We start from the raw sequence: 21360 nt of genomic DNA, 5'->3' as shown, positions 1-21360 counted from the left end.
GAGAAGAATTAGCTCAATAATTAAGTTAACTCTTCATTTTAATTTTCTCCCTTTTTATAGTGTGACATTTACAAACTGCAGGCATCTTGCTCTCCGTGGCTGGTAGACACAGTGCCATATTTATAACTGAAAAATACAGTCATTTTCTTTTAAATGAGAGAAATTTAAAGTGAAGAAAAATGTTTCTATGAAACATTGTCTTAATGTTTTTCTCTACTTTAAATTAAGCCAATTAAGTCCTAATGTTTTATGAAGCATGTTTATTCACCTTAAATTCCTCAAATTTAAACAAATGACTGTATTTCCTGTTATAAATATGGCACCATGTCTACAGGCCTCTGGGAGTAACATGCCTACTGTTTGCAAAGACGCTTTGACATGGGAGAAAATTAAAATAATGAGTTTTATGTAATGCATATAAACATAAAGTTAACTCTTCAGTTGAATTTCCTCCCATTTGCTGCATTTATACGCAGCAGGCATCTTGCCCCCTGAGGCTGGTAGATACGCTGCCATATTATAACTGAAAAATACAGCCATTTTTTTTAACGGGAGAAATTTAATGTACAGAAAAATGTTCCATCAACCGCAGAAAAACGTCCTTATTTTGAACATCTTTGCACTTCAACTTTCGCCCATTTAAAAAGAATTGTTGTATGTTTGTGTTGTACATGTTAAAGCTAAAGGTATGTCCTGTGCCACAAATACATACAACACAGGCTCTTGGTCACCTATACAGATATATACCATTAATTCACACACATGTTCACACATCTCCACAGACCATGGACTCACTGACGCACAAGGTAGCCCCATCATAGTACCCCTAGTCACAGTATTTTGTTCAAACCATAGTATCAGGCTCCATGGACATTAGATTTCAAGTCAATGAAGCTGGGGGAGGGGGTGTCTGGTAACAATGCATGAGTTACTTGGCTTAAGAAGCTAACGTTGATTTTCACTTATCTGAAGTAGCTCTGACTACAGAAAAGGTTGGAGACCCCTGCCCTATACAGAGGTGGAGGAATAGCTGGGTTTCTGTTGGTGAAACCTAAGCCAGCTCTTCTGGCAGAATAATCTCACCCAGTGGCTCATCCACAGCAGAGCAGCTGGGTCACACTGATGGTGGTCTGCCGGTTTTAGGAGGGGCTATCACCTCTGTCTTTCCATGACTGTGCCTGCCATGCCAGGCACAGCAGACTCGGGTAGCAACAGCAAAGACCCTGCACATGAGGACCATTTTATTTGTTTTCTCTTGACAATTTTCAAAAGAACCAAGAACATTAAAAAAACATAGTGTGAGCTCGGCATTCAGAATTCAGCTGTGCGTACAGTGCATCTACCTACTGAGTGGATGGAATTTATGCACAAAGATCCTGGACAGCTAGGTAGGGGGGCTATATGGCAGGCAGTCCAATACCGGCACACAGGTAAATGTCTTCACTAACCTGGTGGCTGCCAGTCAAAGTCTAAATCAGCCAGGAATCTCTTCCCCTTAACTAGCTATATCTGCGCTGTAGAAGATACTCTTGCATGTGCAAGTATGTATCTTCACTGATGTGTATATGTGCAAATTGAAGGTATTCAGGAGTCAGGCTGACAAACCAACAGGCACCAAATCATGAAAGAATATCTAGCTTCTGCATTTGGTAAGGAAGGGTTGGTGTACTCTCACTAGAATACACTCCACCACCTATCTACTTACTCACCAACGCCATACACTGTTGTCCACTCACTCATCCACTCATGCAACCGCTTACTCAACCCACCCAGCCAGTGTCCCATCTACTCACACTGCATTTTGTCACTCATCCATAAATCCACCCCTTACTTATCTACCCTTCCATCTATATGTCCTCTCTTTCATATACCCACTCACCCACCCACTTGCGCACCCATCAATGTACCTTCTCACCCACATACAAAAACAAAGTTCCTCATCAAGATGTAATGGCAACACTAATTTTAAAAATGTCAGATCAGTTGCCAGTACCAATGCCGCTGCTTTATAATTCTCTTGACTCTCTCAACTTGCAGGAGTTGAATCTGGATGATTGTATTTTCATCATTCTTAATCAGCTGTAACCAGCAGCATGAACATAATTTAGCTGTGGGTGTATTTTCCCTCAAACGCCAGCAATATCAATTGTGCTCAGCTGAAGGTGGACTAGCTAGCAGGTCTGTGTTTCTCTACTCCTTTACCCATCCACCTATCTTCTTGTCCTGCATACAGTATACAAAACAAACTGAAGATCGCCATGTGTAGGCTTGTTAACATGGTAATAGATCCAGTGAAGATAGGTGGGGATGTGGGCGCAATCAAAACATCTCACAGACTGCCGACTAGTAACAAGGGATCCAGTAAACATTAAAGGTCTGTAACGCATTCCAATCTTCCAGCTCCAGATAACCAGAGAATATGCAGAATTATATTGGCTCCTACAATCAAACCCTCTTGCAGCCCAACTGAGACTCTCTCTCTCAAACTGCCAATCTGCAGATGAGCTGTCCTTACATGAAACTCCCAGAGACTTTTGTGCTTCTTCATGAGCTCCTCCAGCTGGTTCTCAAATTCTAACCTGAAAAAAGAAGAAAGAGGTGAGTTAAGGCAGTCCGAGGCCTGAGAACACGAAGTATACTCTTGAGAAAAAGCTGCTTTGCTTAACGTGGGCTGCTCAATTCTTAAATGGACTCTGCTGTGTGGTTCAAGAAATATGGCTTTGAATAAGTTTCTGGCATACAGCTCAGTATATTGCCTCACATGAGGAAACCTAAACTCACTTTATCTTTAAAGATGATGACAGGCCTATTAATGAGACAATATGGTCAATAAAATTTAAGCAGGGTTGTTGTTTGGTTGGGCAGCTACAAGAAAGTGAAAAAACACCAGGCGGTGTAATGTTTCATTGTTTTAACTCACCAGAGGTAACTTCCAGTTATTTCATAATAACGTCTGTGGAGAAGTATGTTATGTTATGTTATGTTATGGCAGCTATCACTTGTAAATAATGCAACTGTAACTCGTGGCATCACAACACTCGAAACTGTCTGCAATGACAGTAGCGCTACATAAACGTTTGGTTGGAGAGTGTATAGTTGTAGTGTGTCCTATGTGAGAAGAGTCTGATGTGCTGGGTGAATTCCTCACACGTGGTCTGGTGTACTGCAGCAACCCTATTACTACTGGTATGTGTGGTGATCGTGACAGGGTAAGTCATGTGGTTGATACACCAAAGATCTACCAAGTAGTTTTAGTTTACCTAAACTCTGACATTGCTTTGAGGAGGTGGACAGTGCGCATATTACTTTAATGGCAGTTCTTATGATGCAGATGGGGGACTGCAAGTAAGTAACCTTTACTTCAACAACATTGCATCTGCACTAATATTGTCAGCACATTACAGAATATTTGGCTCAGACCTAAATTGGGGCGTTTGGGGGCAGAAAACCAAAAGAAGAAATGCAAATGCACTAAACAAAACATACACCTTAATATGAAGTAAACAGATCATGAAGACATGTCTGACTGGCAGTTTCTGGCAAAGAAATTAGACAGACCTCCAAGTGGCTGTTTTGTATATCCTTCCAGTAGAAGTTCAGAAACTTTCTTTATCTCTATTGAGTGGTGCTTAAGGACTAAAGGAACAGAGCTGGACTCTTCGCAATAGGTAGAAAAGCAAGACCCAGCTGTTTGGAAGTTGGATATGCAGATAACTATATAGTGGACGAAAAGATGTTTTGTTATTGCAGGACCTAGCCATGTGCATATCCAGCGCGTGTTAAGAGATTTATTTGCCTGATGTAGAGGCAGGATCAGGGGGAAACGGTTGAAAATAAATCTTTTGATTAATGTGAAAAGCTAAAATCACTTTTGGAGGCGGTACACTGAGGTCAGAAACATAGAAAAACATATTAGTATGGACAGCTCTACGTGGTTGTTACAGCATCTATCTTCCTCACCGATGTAATGATCATCAGGGAAGCTTCCAGAAACATATCTCACGTCCATATCACTCCTTTTCTCTTCCATGGTTCCACCAATTTGATACCCCGTGGGTAACCTTCTCCAGTGTCTACAGTGGTACAACTAGGCTAAATGTGTTCTTTAATTGCAGATTCGTATGAGTCCTAAACCACACCCATATGGCCACACACACTAGCTCCGGTGTCTTCTCCCTCAGGTACTTCCCACCCAGCATAAACGTATCCATAGTTTCAGGATATTCTTTGTCTTCTGATGTGTCACTCTGTCTACTTGCTTGAGCATAGGGTTGCAACTTTGCTGCCTAATGAACAAGTTACTTACCTTCGGTAACGATATATCTGTAAGAAAAATGTGTTAGTTATAGAATCCTCACCTTAGAATTACTCCCAGGCGTCAGACTAGATCTGGAAAGTTTTTTCGTCAGCAGTACCTCTGCTCGTCGGAAGGTGGCGTCGGTCAGCTCCGCGTTCGTCGTCGTGGTCGCCGGGATGACGTCGCGGCAGCTACTTAGACACGCCCTCGCACACTGACGTCAGTTCTGTACACAACTTTTCACGCCAGAAAAGCAGACCCATGCGAGATACTGACCACTGGTGCAAAAAACTAGAGCCCTGAAAGGCTATCCTTAACCCTAGAAATCAGTTGGCAGAACAGCAAGGATGGGTGGGGCGGTGTGAGAAAGTGGGTTTCTGTTGCAGTAACCCCCCCCCCTTTTTTTTTTTTTTTGCCTAATAGCTGATGCACTTTTCCTTGTTGTGCCCTGGGCTCCTGCCAATCAGGTGCCCAGGGCCTGTGTTCCTTCCCTAAAATACAAACTCCAAATTGACAAACCTTGCCACATGTCAGCCCCTAGTAAATGGTACCCTAGGTACCCAGGGCCTTGTGACCAGGGAAGGCCTCTAAGGGCTGCAGCACTCATTGTGCCACCCTTAGAGGCCCTGTACCCTTACACACACACACTGCCTTTGCAGGCTGAGTGTCTGGGCACAGGACAAAACAAAGAGTCGACATGGCACACATCTCTGTGTGCCATGCCCATCACCTACACTGCCAAGGCATATGTCAGCCACCCCTCTGGCTGGGTGCCTTATGCCTATGGTGTGGGCACAGGAGCAGGAGCCCTGTGCCCCTACAGTACCCAGGTCCATTCCTGGGCACTGTAAGTACAGTGCTGCCATTTACAAGTACATGGTGCTGAGAGCTCGTCAAACACGAGCTCCACAGCACCATAATGGCAACACTGAAGACTGGGAAGTTTGGTCTCAAACTTCTCAGCACATTAAACCCACACTGATGCCAGTGTGGGATTTAATGTACTAAGCACCCCAGAGGGCATCTTAGAGATGCCCCCTTACAGCTAACCTGCAATCCACGTCTGCTCTGAGGCTGCCCAGGCTGCCACACAACAGACACGTTGCTGGACCCCTGGGTGGGAGAGCCCCTGCTCTCCCGGGCCTGCAACAATGCACGTCCTGGGTGAGGTGATAAATCTCCTCCCCCAGGATGAGCCAAAGGAAGCTTCAAAGGCATGCCGCCTCTTGGAGATTCCCCAGGCCTCTGCAACCCCCCACTCTGGAGGGAAGCTTGGCCGGAAACCCCATACAAGGACAGGGAATGTGCCAGCCTGCCCACCCCACCCCTCAGGTGGGGGAGGCGAGGTGAAGCACATCTCCGGGCTATCGCCATCTTGAGGATGGGGGGCCCTACCCTATCAGGATTAGGCTACTGCCCCCCTCCCACAGGAGAGAGGCAGGATAGGGGGTGTGCCCACCCCAGGACAAGGACCCATTGGTCCCTGGCCTTCACCTACCTGTAACGCCCCTAAATCTAGTATTTAGGGGCACCCTGAACCTTCCTTCGAGAGATCCCAGATTCGAAACTACAAGAAGAGCAAAAAGAACAAAGGCCTGCCCTGCAGCTGCTAAAAAGAGGAAGACACCAACTGCTTTGGCCCCAGCCCTACCGGCCTGTCGACCCTCGAACCTGCTCCTGCTCCAGCGCGGCATCTCTTGTGGCCAGTAACCTCAAAAACCCCGGAGGACCTGGCTACCTTTGAACTCTAAAGCCCCTGGGACTCCCATGAGTAGAGGCTCTACTCAGAAACCTATCTCTAACCCCTGGCAGCAGCCCGGAACCGCGAACCCAGCACACTCTGCACCAGCCAAGCCTGGCCAGTGCCGGAGTGAACAAAGACCCTGAGGACAACCCCACGGCGACTGTGACCACGAGTCCGGCACCCAAGGACCCCCCTCGACATTCCGGAAGAAGCCTGCAGCCTCAGAACAGAGTGCCTCCCCAACCGCGATCAACAAGAGGGTAAGATTCCCGACATCAAAAGGCACCCCTGCACCCGGCGCCCTGCGGCCCCCTGTGCCCAATCCCGGGGTACCCACCTAACCTACAACTACCCAACTTACCTCTCGAAGTGGTGGTGGCATCTGAAGCATCCTCGTCCCCGAGCTTGCAGCCTTTTTCCAAACCGGAACATTCCCATTGACTTCCATTGAGCGCCCGAAGGCTCAAAAGCACCCTGCACCCAGCCGCCCGAGTGGCCCTGGCAGTGCACTCTCTACACTAACCTACGTCCCCACTTGCCCTGAGTAAGTGACCAGGAGCCCAGCTCCCACAGCCGCGTGGCTTGCCAGACAGCAGCCACCAACCAAGGCCCCCCTATCCCTCATAGGATAACATTGGGCCTAACTCTCTCTGCACCCGGCCGTCCTGAAACCGCTGAGGGTGAACCAACTGTACCTACCTGACACTGGGGGACCCCTGAGTCTATGCCCGGAATTTCAACTCTGCCAGTCGGGTACTTACCCTTAAACCGCTAACTTCATTTTCCTCATAGGGTAACATTGACTGGCTTTTTCTTGAAAAATCTTCTAAGTGTGAACTTTTCAAAACTGCAAATATTCACTAAAAATCAGCCAAGTGACAAAAACGAATTTACTCACCTGCTCTTAGGTGAGCTCCCAGTGCTGGATCTTGGTGCCCAGCCCTGACTCTGAAAAGTGTCCACAACTGTACTTACCTCTAACTCATTTTTCTTCCATAGGAAACCATTGTCTGCTTTTCTGTGAAATTTCTTCTAAGTGTCTATTTTTGCAAAATTGAAATATTCTTTTAAAATCGTACCATTTCTGCAAACGAAATTACTTACCTGTTTCTGATAAGGACCCCAGTCCTGGGTCTAGGTACCCAGTCCTGGATTACTAAAGTAACGATGAAGTACTCTACCTGCAATTTGAATTTCTTGCCATAGAGATCCATTGAATGTTTTCTTTGAAATATTTTCTAAGTGCTAACTTTTGAAATAGCTAAATATTATTTAAAAATCATTACAGTTATTAAGTCGACTTTCATCACTTGATTCTGAGTACTGACCCAGAGCTGGATCTAGGAGCCAGACCTGGAATTTCAAAAGTAATCTGAAAAGTAATTTATTACAAGACAACCTGAATTTACCATTGAGCTCAATGCATTGTTATGTTTAGGAAATAGGATTGTTTATTGCAACCAACTGTGACTGTTTACAAAAATCCATTGCTTATTGCAAAAGTATTTATATTCAATCTCTCATTCTGAGAAAAGTATATTTTTATTCCCTTTGTGGTTCTAAAAATAAAACAAGCATATATTTTATATATATAAACCATTGGCCTAGAGTTCAGTTATTGAGTGTGTGAAACCATTTGCTGACTGAGTGTGTACAATAAATGCTTTACACTGTCCTCAGGTACTGCCTTACTGCTCGACCAAGCTACCACTTTTGAGAGTAAGGTCATACCTAACTTTGACCTCTATCAGCCTCTGGGGGACTGTGGACTCTGTACACCCTGTACCCATTAGGGAACAGTATATGCAGAGCCACTTTCTCACAGGCGGTAAGGATTCTATAACTAACTAATTTTTCTTACAGGTATATCGTTACCGAAGGTAAGTAACTTGTTCATCTGAAAGAAACACGTTAGTTATAGATTCCTTACCTTAGAATAGATACCCCAGCAATACCAACCCTAGAGGTGGGTCTGCGAACCAAGATCACACCAGGAAGTCCTGAAGAACAGAACGGCCAAAGTAGCCGTCTCTCCAGACTTGACTGTCAAGGCAGTAGTGTTTGGTAAATGTGTGCAGCGAAGCCCATGTAGCTGCCTGACAGATGTCATTTAGAGGAACCCCTCGTCCCAAAGCAGTAGTTGCTGCCGTCGCCCTGGTGGAATGGGAGCGCATCTCCACTGGAGGCTCCTTCTTTGCCAGAGAATAACAGGCTTTGATACACAAAACGACCCATCGGGAGATAGTCCGCTTGTGTACGGTCCGACTTTTCTTGGCGCCCACGTAGCCAACAAAGAGCTGGTCATCCACCCGGAACTGTTTGGTGCGATCCAGATAAAAGGAAAGCGCATGTTTTAGGTCCAGACGGTGAAGCCTCTCCTCCTCTTTCGAAGGATGCTGAGGCGGAAAGAAGGTGGGCAAAGTGATGGTCTGCCCAATGTGAAAGGGTGTGATGACCTTGGGAAGGAAGGATGGACGAGTCCTGAGAACCACCTTGTCCGGATGGACAGACAGGAAAGGAGAGTTGGAGGAAAGGGCCTGGAGCTCACTCACTCTCCTGGCAGATGTGATGGCTACCAGGAATGCAGTTTTAAGCGTAGAAAGCCTCAAAGGACAGTTGTGAAGTGGCTCAAAGGGAGCGCACATTCCATAAATTAAAACTATATTCAAGTCCCACTGAGACACAACAAAGGGAATAGGAGGAAAGAGGTGAGTTATGCCTTTCAAGAAACGATTAACAACAGGGGACTTGGAAAGAGAAGGCTGATCTGGAAGCCGAAGGAAGGCAGAGATGACCGAAAGGTAGGCCTCGATAGTACCCAGAGCAGAGCCCTGCTGGGTTAAAGAAAGGAGAAACAAGAGAACCTCAGAAAGAGGGGCAGAAAGGGGATCCACAGCCTTTGCTGTGCACCATGCCACAAATTTGTTCCACCGGCAGGCGTTTACCGTCTTAGTGGAGGGACGCCTGGCTGCCAAGATTACATCACAAACTTCGGGAGGCAGGTCAAAAGATGTAAACTGCCGCTGCTAAATCTCCACGCAAGGAGGTGGAGGCTGGACAGGTTCGGGTGGAGGACCGTCCGCTGCTGCTGTGACAGAAGATCCTCCCGAAGAGGCAGACGAATCGGAGGATCGATGGCCATGTTGAGCAGCTCGGGATACCAGACTCTTCGTGCCCAATCCGGAGCCAGAAGGATGACTTGGGCCCGGTTGCGCCTGATCTTCTTCAGCATTCTGGGCAGTAGTGGTATCGGCGGAAAAGCATACAACAGACCGCAACTCCACTTGCAACGAAAAGCGCCGCCTAGCGAGTGCCGCCTTGGAAAATCCAACACACAGAATTGCTGACATTGCGCGTTCTCTTCGGTGGCAATTAGATCTAACCAACGCTTTCCCCGCAGTTGAAAGAGACCTTGCACCACCTCCGAGTGAAAACATCATTCATGATCCATCATGCACCTGCGGCTGAGTTTGTCTGTCCTGGCGTTCAGGGAACCTGCCAGGTGTTGAACCACCAGGGATATGCCCTGATGTTCCAGCCATTTCCAGAGGTGGGGGGCCTCCTGACAAAGGGTCCACAACCCCACCCCGCCTTGTTTGTAGCAGTACCACATGGCGGTGGTGTTATCAGTGAACACTTGCACTACTCTTACCCGCATAGAGGGAAGGAATGCCTTGAGTGCAAGACGGATCGCCCGGAGCTCCAGGTTGATATGGAGCTCGGACTCCGCCAGAGACCAGAGGCCTCTGATCTCCCCCTCTCCCATGTAGCCGCCCCATCCCAGAAGGGATGGGTCCGTCACCACTGTGTGCTCTGGTTGGGGAAGGGAGAGGGATCTGCTTTTGACTCAATCCTGGTTCGTGAGCCACCACTGCAATTGTCGTACAGTGCTCTCCGAGATCTGGACGGAATCTGACAGATTTCCCTGATGCTGCGCACACCGGAATTTCAGGTCCCACTGCAGAGCCTGCATATGCCACCTGGCATGATCGACCAACAGGATGCAGGAGGCCATGAGGCCCAGCTGCCTCAGGGTCATCCTGACCGAAACCCAGGATAGAGGCTGAAATATCGGAATTATAGCCCGAATATCCTAGACACGCTGGAGGATAAACCCGAAACCGCGTTGTGTCCAGAACCGCTCCGATGAAGAGGAGCTTCTGAGAGGGAATCAGGTGTGACTTCGGCATTTTGATGGAGAACCCCAGCGAATGCAGGAGGTCGGGGTAGTCTGGATGTGGGAGACGACAGTCTGAGGCGAGCCTGCCTTCAACAGCCAGTCGTCGATATAGGGGAAGACTGAAACCCCCGATCTGCGCAGATGAGCTGCGACCACCGCCTTCACTTTCATGAACACCCGAGGGGAGCCGGTAAGGCCAAAGGGGAGCACGTGAACTGAAATTGCTCGTGGCCTACCGTGAACCACAGGTAATGCCGGTGGGCCGGTAGGACGGGGATGTGAAAATAAGCGTTCTGAAAGTCCAACGCTACCATCCAGTCTTTTGGGTGGAGGGCAGACAAGACCTGAGCGAGCCTCAACATCTTGAACATCTCCTTCCGGAGGAAGCGGTTGACGTTCCTGAGATTCAAGATAGGACGCAGGCCCTTGTCCTTCTTGGGTACCAGAAAGTAGTGGGAGTAACAACCACGACCTACTTCTGGGACAGGAACACGCTCAATGGCTCCCTTGGCCAAGAGAGCCATAACTTCCTGTTGGAGAAGGCCCAGGTGATCCTCCGACATGCGGTGGTATCGAGGTGGCATGGCTGGAGGAGTAGTCTCGAAGGGGAGGGAGTAGCCCCTTCTGACTATTTGCAAAACCCACCTGTCAGACGTGATGGTGTGCCGTTGGGGGAGGTGATGGAGGATCCTGCTGCCCACTGCCGTTTGATGGGCCTGAAAAGACGGACTAGGACGGTTTGGAGGCTGCTGCAGAGGGGGGGTTGGTGGACTGACCCGCCCGCTGGCCCCCTGAACCACGGCGGTGGTTCCCACATCCCCGGCCGCGCAAAGATTGGGAAACCTTCTGCGGCCTGTGGCTCTTGGCGGGACGCAGTGGGGCACCCCTTCCGTAGCCATGAAAGGGGCGAAAAGCAGACTGCGCATGGCGGCTGGAGAGGCCCAAGGACTTGGCTGTAGCCTGTGATTCCTTGAAACGCTCTAGAGCGTTGTCCGCTTTGTCGCCAAAAAGGCGACGGCCATCAAAGGGCATGTCCATGAGGATATTTTGGACATCCCCCGAAAAGCCAGTCGATCTCATCCAGGCGTAGCAATGAAGGGCTACTGACGTGGAAATTGTCATACCCAGAGAGTCGGCGGTATCCAGCCCACATCGGATGGTAAACTTCACCGCATCCCTCCCGGCGGCAATAGCCTGGGAGAGCACTGTCCGGGCCTCCTCCGGACACTGAGGCAGCACCTGTGCAACCGTATCCCACATGGAGTGGGAATGACGGCCCAATAGACATGCAGTGTTTACCGACCGCAGTCCCAGGCTGGCAGAAGAAAAATCTTCTTTCCAAGATGATCCAGCTTCTTGGATTCCCTTTCCGGTGGAGCGGTAGGGAATGCGCTCTTGGAAGTTGAGGCTTGGACCACCAAGCTCTCCAGAGTGGGGTGTTGGGAGAGGAAAGTGGGGTCGCCGGGAGCTGGGCGGTGGCATCGGGAAATTATCCTGCCCGCGGGAGCCCCCGTGTTGGGCCTCGACCAAGTGCCCAAAAGGACATCAGTAAGGGCCTCATTAAACGGTAGCAGGGGCTCCAAAGAGCTTGCAGCCAGCTGAAGCACCTCTGTCAAGAGGTTAGTCCTGACTGCCACCGTAGGAAGCTCGAGATTGAGAGCCTCGGCTGCCCTATGCAACACCACTGCATATGACGCTCCCTCCTCCATAGCTACGGTAGGAGGAGACAACATGCTAAGGTCAGGGGAGGTGTTGAGACCACTGGCATCCCCCAGTTCCAGCCCTGTTCAGATCCTCGCTGATCAGTTAAAGGGTCACCTGACCCCTTCCAGTCCTCCTCCTCATCCTCAGGTTGCCAATCTGGCTGAAAAGGGACCCCAGGAGTGAACAGGGGCACAAAAACCCCACTCGGCGCCGGATCCGGCATCGTCGCTCCACATTGGAATGGAGGCCGGGGTTGACGCCGGCTGGGTACACAACTAGCGTTGGTTGCTGTGCCGGAGTTAGCGTCGCCGGTTGCGGTGTAATAAGGTCAACCGGCGCCGTTCCGGATCCAGTCCTGCATGCACGGGGGGCCTGCGGCGCCAGAGCCGATGGTGGAGAAGGCCAAGGCCCCCCAACCGAGTTTGCGGGGCCCGAAGGTGCGCCGGCGGGTTTGGGCCACCCAAAGATGGCATGCATCGCCTCGTAAAATTTACGAAGCTGGGCCGGAGTCGCTCCGGATCCCGGGGAGGGAGGGAAGCCCGGAGTAGACTCTTCGGGCTTCGCGCACGGAGCCGCAGGAGCGGCACTTCCCGCATCCCTCGTCGCGTCTGCCGACCGACGGGGAGAAGTTGAAGAGCGACGATGCTTCTTCGACTTCTTTTTGTGCTTTGACTTACCCGACCCCAAGCGCGAAGACCTCGATGACTTGGATGAGTGCTGACGGCTCCGCGACTGGTCTCTCGACCTCCCTCGCGACCTCGAACAGCACAGAGTCGACTGCCGGCGCTCAAGAAGCTTCCGGGAATGCTCCCGCAAACCCTTCTGAGCCATGGACCGGCAGCTGGAGCACAATTTGGGGTCGTGGTCGCGCTCCAGGCAAAAGAGGCACACACGGTGCGGATCCGTAACCGACATCAGTCGGTTACAGGAACCGCATGCCTTGGAGCCAGGCATCCCTCGTGCACTCAAAAAGACGTCGACAAAAGTCGCTCAAAAAGGTCAGTAAAAAAAGTGACTGGAGGTACCGCTCTCTCCGGATCTGCTCTGGCTGGCGCGGAAAAAGAAAGAACTGACATCAGCGCGCGCGGGCAGCGTCTAAGTAGCTGCCGCGACGTCATCCCGGTGACCACGGCACCGACGACGGACGCGGAGCCGACCGACACCACCTTCCGACGCGCAGAGGTACTGCTGACGAAAAAACTTTCCGGTTCCAGTTTGAAGCCTGGGGGTAATTCTAAGGTAAGGAATCTATAACTAATGTGTTTTTTTCAGATATTATAGATCAAAGTCTGGGAGGCCTGGTCCTTCCCTTGTGTAAGATAGCGTGCATGTTTTGAGGCCCAGTCTAGCCCTATGGTGTAGATTCACTAGAACTCTATCAAGATTTGTGAAATACTTTGCACTTATATATAGTACAAGTAACCCTGGAGAACAATTATTTTACCTAGTATTATAACTCCCAACACAGAAAGCAGAAGGTTTGGCCAAAATTCACTGGAACTTCTAATTGCCTGAGTTGCTCTCATTATATTGTTCTGTAAAAGGCCTTTCTTCAGGAGATGTACAGAGACTCAGAGATGCCTAAAGGTTATCTGGGGTTCACATGATTGGATGCAACAGCAGGTTCTCCTCTTTCTTCTCTGACTCCCAAGTGGTAACAAACCTGACTTATCTCGGTTGGTTAATATATTCAGGGTCAGAATAACGATTAGAATGACCTCAAGCATCTCTCCAGGGTAGTGTCCAGCATGTTCTCTACGTGTAGGATTATGTAATTTGCACATAACGATACCATATGACTCCTTCACAGCATTTCGCTTTGAAACAAGCTCCTAAGAAATTGTGGCCACGTATTAATCATTATGGCAAACAAGATGAGGGAGAAAGGACAACTTGGCTTTACGCCCCTTTAGTAGCTGCCAGCTATCTTTCACCAGCGTCTGACTCTCACTCTGCGATCAGACTATAACAGTTTAATCTAACGCCTATGTGTGGGCCCTGAAGCATCTCCAGTGGAGCATATACTGTAGAAGGATTTCTTAGTGTCTAAAGATGCTAGAGCTAAATTATTCTCTGTCCCTTGCCTTCTACAATGTATGTAAGACTCCCCTTAGATTAATTGGTGTTTTTACCTGCAACAGAATTAGGCTGGTCTCCTTGACCAGGCAATAATGCACATCGGATTACAAATTGCCACCACTTTGCTCAGGATTTATAGATCAAGATTTATCATTGTGCGATGCGGAGTGCTGGGGTTTTTATATTATTATAAGAATAACTATGATCACTACTTCCTTGAGTAACCGCGCCTTCACTCTGGCATGTTCATTCTCTGAAGTGCCTGAGGTGTTATATTTCTTCGTTACACAGTATAAAGTACACTGTGTCTTTCTGAGCACAGCCTATCTTTTGTGTCCCATATGAAAGGCGTTACCTTCCAGTGGTTTCCCTGAATTGTTTCCCGCCCAGTGTTGTCTGGCCATAAAAGTGGGAGTCAAACATTATCAAAAGGAATTAGCTGCTCCATCACTCCCCACTCTTTTATTACATGGGTGTCTACGCTCTCTCCGTTACCGGATAATTCCTCTCTCTTTTTTTTAACCCTGCCATCAGTTTGTTTACTAGATATTTCTGAAGTCCATATGTTGCGGCAATGCAGGTATGGCCAGTTTAGCACAATGGTAAATGCTTCCCACGATATACTTTACCGGATCTTGATCCCTTTGAAACAAATTGTCAGTTTCTTTCCCATTTCCGTATGCAAGCCAATACACTGCAGACAAACACTCAGATCCAAATGATTTTCTGCTCTGAGCAGTTCAGAGTTGAACATTAGCATACTGCGGAGTCCTGTATGCATACTGCTACTTTCTGACCAACACTGTTCTCAGTTAGAGCCCCAGCATGGCATTACTTGTCTGGTGCTTTCCACCGGTGGCAGATTACCCTGAATCCAATACCCTTTAGGAATCCCCCGTTCGCCAATGACCATTCCATTTGTTGGTTACGGCCTGTGAAGTGTGATTGAAGCAGATGTCGGTCATCCTCTGCTTGAATTATGTGGTGGGTGTCTCTTCGTCCACCTTCAGTCACCACTCCCAAGCATCTGACAACATTTCAAAGAATTAGGTTAATTCTTAGTATTTTGATTCAGCGTTGAACAGGGGTGTGAGGAAACAGGCTTTTTGCAGGTGTCCCCCCCCCCCCCCACTTTCTGCCCCCATTTGGACTATTAGCTGCTGGTTTTTTGACTCAGAGTGCACTGAGTTCTGCTAACCAGACCTCAGGGCCAGTGTTCTAACCCATCACAAAATGGTATTTTGAATTGGCAACCTCCAGTTGACACATCTGACTTACTTATAAGTCCTTAGTATATGGTGCCAAGGGAAACCAGGGCATGTAAATTAGAGTGTCCAGCTTGGACTGCAGCACTGATTGTGCCACCCTGCGTGTGACAAGGCACGTCATGGCTCCCAGACTGCCACTGCAGCCTGGAAGAGCAGTTGTACAACTGCTAATTCGACTTAGCTATTTTAAACAAATTGCAAAGTATCCACTTCCATTAACAATTCCTATAAGGCTCTCCTAAGGAAGGTCTACTGAGCCCTAAAGCAGGGAGCTGTCTATTATCAAGTAGGACATATACTCTAACATGTCCTAACAGGAAAACTTCCAAATTGTTGTTTTTGCTGTGGAAAGGTTTGTAGACCCATTGGCTAATACAGTGTTAGAGGCTGACCTCTCAATCCTGTTAACTTCTGATTGGGACTACTAAAATGGGTACTTCAAGGCATCAAATTAATCATGGCATTAAACCGGACTTGACGCCCAAGTTAAAGTTAATGTCACTTTTTAAGACGAGACAACTTTTAGAAAGTTGCCACTCTGTTGCCCAGTTCATCCAGTTTCTGGCCACTAGACAGAATTCTGCCCTCCTGGAATGTAGTGTGATAGACTCCCAGGCTCAGGAACAATAAAGGTCTGCCACAGAAGGAAGCCAAACAGAGTGTTAGCCTAAAAGGCGAGCTTCAAAGGGGAAGCCGCCTTTGGTGGACAAATGGTGATCACACTCTTGTAGGGTTGCCCCTTTGTTCAGGTAGATGGGCTGGCAGAAGGAAACGAGAGGGGACACTAGTTGCCAAACTAGTTTTCCTGTGAGTGTGTAGCCCACGGGTAGCCACACCTCTAGGGTAGTCTACCAAGCTCCTAACATCCAAGGAAGGGCCAGTTATTTTAGGATTTGTCAGAATAGGCCCTATTTTTAGAGTTGGATTTCTTATGTGGATTTCTTATGTGTTGTGTGGCTTTCTTTTTTCGTTGTTTCATGCTTCTAAATGCTTTACATTAGTTACTTTGTTTAAGCCTTGCTGCTCAAAGCCGCAGCTACCCAGAGTTGAGTTTTTACAAACGAGTCTGACGGGAACCACAACAGTTTTGCAAGTGCATTACACGGTAAGTTTGCACAGCCATACCATGTAATCCATCATAATCGTCACTAGGAGCATGTATTTCATTTCCATAAATTATTGTTTCACCCACTTGAAAGAACATCTGGCTATCAAGACATTTTCAGCATAGCCAAAGAAAATGTATTCCATACTCCATTCATATTGAATAAGACCTCTTTTCCTGAATTCTCTTAGGGCCCTTTTGCTCTCTATTTAGTTCAGGATTTGCGGACCAGTGCTTGATTTGATGCCTCTGAGTGGCTTCCTTGCCAAGCATTAGATAACATATTCTGCCACTTCAGACAAGACTGTTTCAATGAACCATCATCTCTGCAACTCTTGCCAGTTAGAGGATTAGAGGGAAGAGCCTGAAGAGTTTTTGTAGGTGGAAAGATTGGCGGATCACTATTGAGCTTGAACAAAATATGAATTTGGTACGTTTTTAGCACCCTATATTCTCTTGTAATTTCTTGCAATTCTTAGTGGTTGCTTCTGGTGTTTTCCCACAATGAGGTGCTCAACAGTGAATGGAAAGAGGGCAACAAGCCGGGTTTGGTGATTTAGGAAGCCGGGTCTGGTGGCTTAGGAAGCCGGGTCTGGTGGCTTAGGAAGCTGGGTGTGGTGGCTTAGGAAGCTGGGTCTGGTGGCTTAGGAAGCCGGGTCTGGTGTCTTAGGAAGCTGGGTGTGGTGGCTTAGGAAGCCGGGTCTGGTGGCTTAGGAAGCCGGGTCTGGTGGCTTAGGAAGCCGGGTGTGGTGGCTTAGGAAGCCGGGTGTGGTGGCTTAGGAAGCTGGGTCTGGTGGCTTAGGAAGCCGGGTCTGGTGTCTTAGGAAGCTGGGTGTGGTGGCTTAGGAAGCCGGGTCTGGTGGCTTAGGAAGCCGGGTCTGGTGGCTTAGGAAGCCGGGTCTGGTGGCTTAGGAAGCTGGGTCTGGTGGCTTAGGAAGCCGTGTCTGGTGGCTTAGGAAGCTGGGTCTGGTGGCTAAGGAAGCCGGGTCTGGTGGCTTAGGAAGCTGGGTGTAGTGGCTTAGGAAGCCGGGTCTGGTGGCTTAGGAAGCTGGGTCTGGTGGCTTAGGAAGCCGGGTCTGGTGGCTTAGGAAGCCGGGTCTGGTGGCTTAGGAAGCCGGGTCTGGTGGCTTAGGAAGCCGGGTCTGGTGGCTTAGGAAGCCGGGTCTGGTGGCTTAGGAAGCTGGGTCTGGTGGCTTAGGAAGCCGGGTCTGGTGGCTTAGGAAGCCGGGTCTGGTGGCTTAGGAAGCCGGGTCTGGTGGCTTAGGAAGCCGGGTTTGGTGGCTTAGGAAGCCGGGTCTGGTAGCTTAGGAAGCCGGGTCTGGTGGCTTAGGAAGCCGGGTCTGGTGGCTTAGGAAGCCGGGTCTGGTGGCTTAGGAAGCCGGGTTTGGTGGCTTAGGAAGCCGGGTCTGGTAGCTTAGGAAGCCGGGTTTGGTGGCTTAGGAAGACCGGGTCTGGTGGCTTAGGAAGCTGGGTCTGGTGGATTAGTGGACTAATGCGTCCCTGTAGCGGCCTGTATAGGACGTCATGGTCACAGGTTCAAAACCCCGTGGGCCCACTGAGCCTTTCCTCCTGGTGAGGTTGACAAAATGAGTACTGTTAAGTTGGGTAACAATAAACATCTGTTATTCAGCGAGTGATATGTGCGCTTTACAATTACACATGTTAAATGACAGGTTCTCCAACTGCGGGTGATGGCTGGCTTCCTACTCTGAGACCTCTACAGGTGGTAGAACTTCTTTTGAACCTTATGTTGACGATAGGGGACATTAACCTGCTGACAGGGATACTAGCTAATCACCCACTCAACTGAGGTATCACACATTTTTCTTGTACTCAAGGCTCACACATTCTGTTGACAATAGGGGATTGAGCATTATGACAAGGATACTGTTTAATAACCCACTCGACTGAGGGAGCATGCATTTTTCTTTTCCTCTATGCCCCCAGAATTCAGTGCCAGCTTCTTTTTTCATCTTTCTAACTTAGCTGTTGGTTAGAGCCCAAATGAAGAAGTGCCCAAGAATAGAAGATCTAGGGGGCGTGGCTAAACACCAAAGAAACAGATGTGCTGAAACCGGGCTCCCATTGAAAATGGAAGTTTCAGATTATACTCTTGTTTATCACGGGTCCAAGGGTGCACTACATTATCTGCACGTAGACAGACTAGCAACAAGCTTCTAGCGGAGGGCTGAGGTGAACAACAAGCAGCCAAAATATCAACATTAAGACCAACTGCAGACCTGCCCCAATCGTAATAAAACTGAGGCCAGAGCGCAGTAGATAAGGAGGGTACACACTGCACGGTCGGCAGCATGATGAGGGAGCAGGAAACGACTGCCAGAGGCATAAAGACCTGAAGGGGCAAGCCAGGAATGCACCGACTGCACCCCTGCCCCCCAAAAAGAAGTAGAAGAAGGCCTCAGGCCTCTGGTTATATGCAGCTTGCATCGCGTCAACAGTCCCATTCCTAGTGCTGCCTAAAAAGAACCATCAGAGGCCTAGCCCAGACCTGATATATGTTGGCATTTATATATAGTTTAACAAAGACAAGTGCAGCCACCCAGGGCCACTATAGACTGCAAATCGGAGACTCGGGATTTCAAACACCAAAACAAAATGCTGCACGACAAATGCCCTAAACCATTGGCATGGATACATTAGAGGCATATGCATTTAGGAGCAAAGCACAGGGTGACAATTTAGATGTAGTGGCAGATAACACTGCGAAAAGTCGTTAAAAACTAAGATCTACCCCAAAAAGAATTTATGCAGGCAGTGCGAGATTGTAGACCTTACCATGGAACATAAAATCGACGCTGTGGCCCTAGACATCAATCTAATGCGACCAGTCTTTCAAAAGATGTCTGCGAGGGTGGAGATGCAAAGTCCAGACTGGTAGAGCACATAGAGGCCATTAAACATCTGAGATTCAAGCTTAGTTCCCTCACAGAGCTCACACAGCTCCAACCCTCAATTACTCTAGTAGCGACATGCTTAAGTATTAGGTTCATCCTGGCTGCTAAAAGCCAGAATGGGCTCGACCATATTCCAGGGAGTTCTTTGTATGTATATATTCTTTTTCACAGGCACTTTAAAAATAATTATATTTATAATTATTGGGAGGGGCAAAAAGGAGTACAATGGTCCTATGACCCACAGCTTTCCAACATATTTCTGCCCTATTCTTACGGCAAAAATTGGTTCTGGGCGTTTGTCAGGACAAAAGGAATGTCAGTGCCCCAGTGCGATTCTAAGGTTCATTTAACACAAATGGCATGCGCGTATAATTGCATGCGACAGGGAAGGCTACTTGCCTGTGTGGGGACTAGTATGGCAAGCCAGACGTGTGGTACCAAGTAGGTGCATGGTGGTCCACACCTGTTGGTGGGATGAGTAATACACCCCTACATGTTCGGTGTTTCTGGTACTTCTGACCCAGTCCCCCGACAGGCAAGTAGCCTTCCCTGTCGCATGCTATTATATGTGCCTGCCATTTGTGTTTAATGAACCTTAGAATCGCACCGGGACACTGACATTCTTTTTGTCCCGATGAATACCTGGGACCAATTTTGGCCATAAGAATAGGGCAGAAATACGTTGGCAAGCTGAGGGTCACAGGACCATTGTCCTCCTCGTTTGCCCCTCCCCATAATTATCATAAGTATAACTAAATTTTATAGTGCCCATCAACCCTGTGAATAAAGGGATACCTGGGCATGGATGAGACAATGTTAGTAGTAATATTAATCTCCAGTCACAAAAAGAATATCCATGCAAAGAGCGCCCTGGAATACGGTCGAGCCCATCCTAGCTTTTAGCAGCCAGGATGAACCCGATAATGAAGCATGTCACTAGAGTGAGTGAGGGTGGATATAAAAAGGAAAGCCTTTGCCTCTCCTGTATCTCAAGACACCCAACCTCGTTACTTCGGCGTTTTGAAGTCTCTAGTACCGGGAGAACGTATCCGAATCTTCCGTTACTGTTCAATAGGTCTGTCTACCCTCCCTTCTAGGTGTTTTTTTTCCTACAAATGAAAATCCACCTTTGTTTGTCACTGTTATATAGTTTTAAGGCCAAATAAATGGATGAAAGTTATTGATTACTAAAATATTTTTCCCGAACCCTTTTTAAAAAGGAGAAAGAGCAAGGAAGTCAGTGTAGCCCCATAGGCTGCCATTATGTGAATGTGAAAATAGCATGTGCACCTTTAAGGGCCCAGAGACCACCAGTCTCCCATAATGTCCAGCAGGTGGCAGTTGCTTCAGTTCTTTTTGCCAAGATATGGCAGTGTTAGATAGTGTAATGTTGCTGGGTGCCAGGTTGTGTGCTGCTTTCCCCCCACAGACTCACTGGAAACGTTATGTATGTAGATGGAGCCTTTATTGCACTTCTAGGTCACCTACCGAGAGAGCGCCGGGCAACACTCTCCGATCGCGTCTCTCGTTCGCGCGCTATGCCTCGCGCATGCGCAGTAGCGTCCGAACGGCCGCTACGCACATCTACGTCACTGCGTAGTGCGCGCGTCCACTAGACCGCGACACTACATATCTCCCCCTTTTCATCACACACACAAAGTCCCCGACCCGGAGGTCAGTCCATTTCAAAGTCTCTGAACTTGGATGGTCTCACCACTGCTCTTCCCCCCCAGGTGTGTCTTACCGGAGTGGAATGTCCTTCTCGGCTTCCCTCTGCGACCGGGCCTCCATCGGTACCTTTCGGAGTGCCCGGGCTCTCGCTCTCTTTTACCTCGCCATCTTCTCTAGTGGTCTCCCCCAAGGGTCTTCTCCCTGAGTTGTCTCTCTCTCTCTCTTGCTCACCACTGATGTCCTCTCCGTGGCCTCCCTCGGATGAGTCTGTGTCCTTTCTCGGCCCCTCTGCCGGGGTTTCCCCTTCCGTGCACTCTCGGGGCCACTGTAAGATCTTATTGCATTTGGCCATGCGCTCGTGTGACCACACGTTGCCGTCACTGAGCAGTGCCGCCCG

General features: G+C 48.7%; 1 protein-coding gene across 1 annotated transcript in view; it reads right to left on the bottom strand.

Moving 5' to 3' along the window:
• Positions 1–21360, bottom strand: part of SYCE1 (synaptonemal complex central element protein 1) — a 335387-nt gene that overhangs the window by 55849 nt on the left and 258178 nt on the right. The window contains exon 8 of the mRNA XM_085631497.1: positions 2516–2579. Within this exon, the coding sequence (XP_085487623.1) occupies positions 2516–2579 (64 nt within the window). The remainder of the gene's footprint in view (positions 1–2515; positions 2580–21360) is intronic.

The sequence above is a fragment of the Triturus cristatus genome, chromosome 10 (genome assembly GCF_964204655.1).
Source record: "Triturus cristatus chromosome 10, aTriCri1.1, whole genome shotgun sequence".
Classification (NCBI taxonomy): Eukaryota; Metazoa; Chordata; class Amphibia; order Caudata; family Salamandridae; genus Triturus; species Triturus cristatus.
The sequence above is the reverse complement of the archived record's forward strand: the minus strand, read 5'-3'. Positions and strand labels throughout refer to the sequence as shown.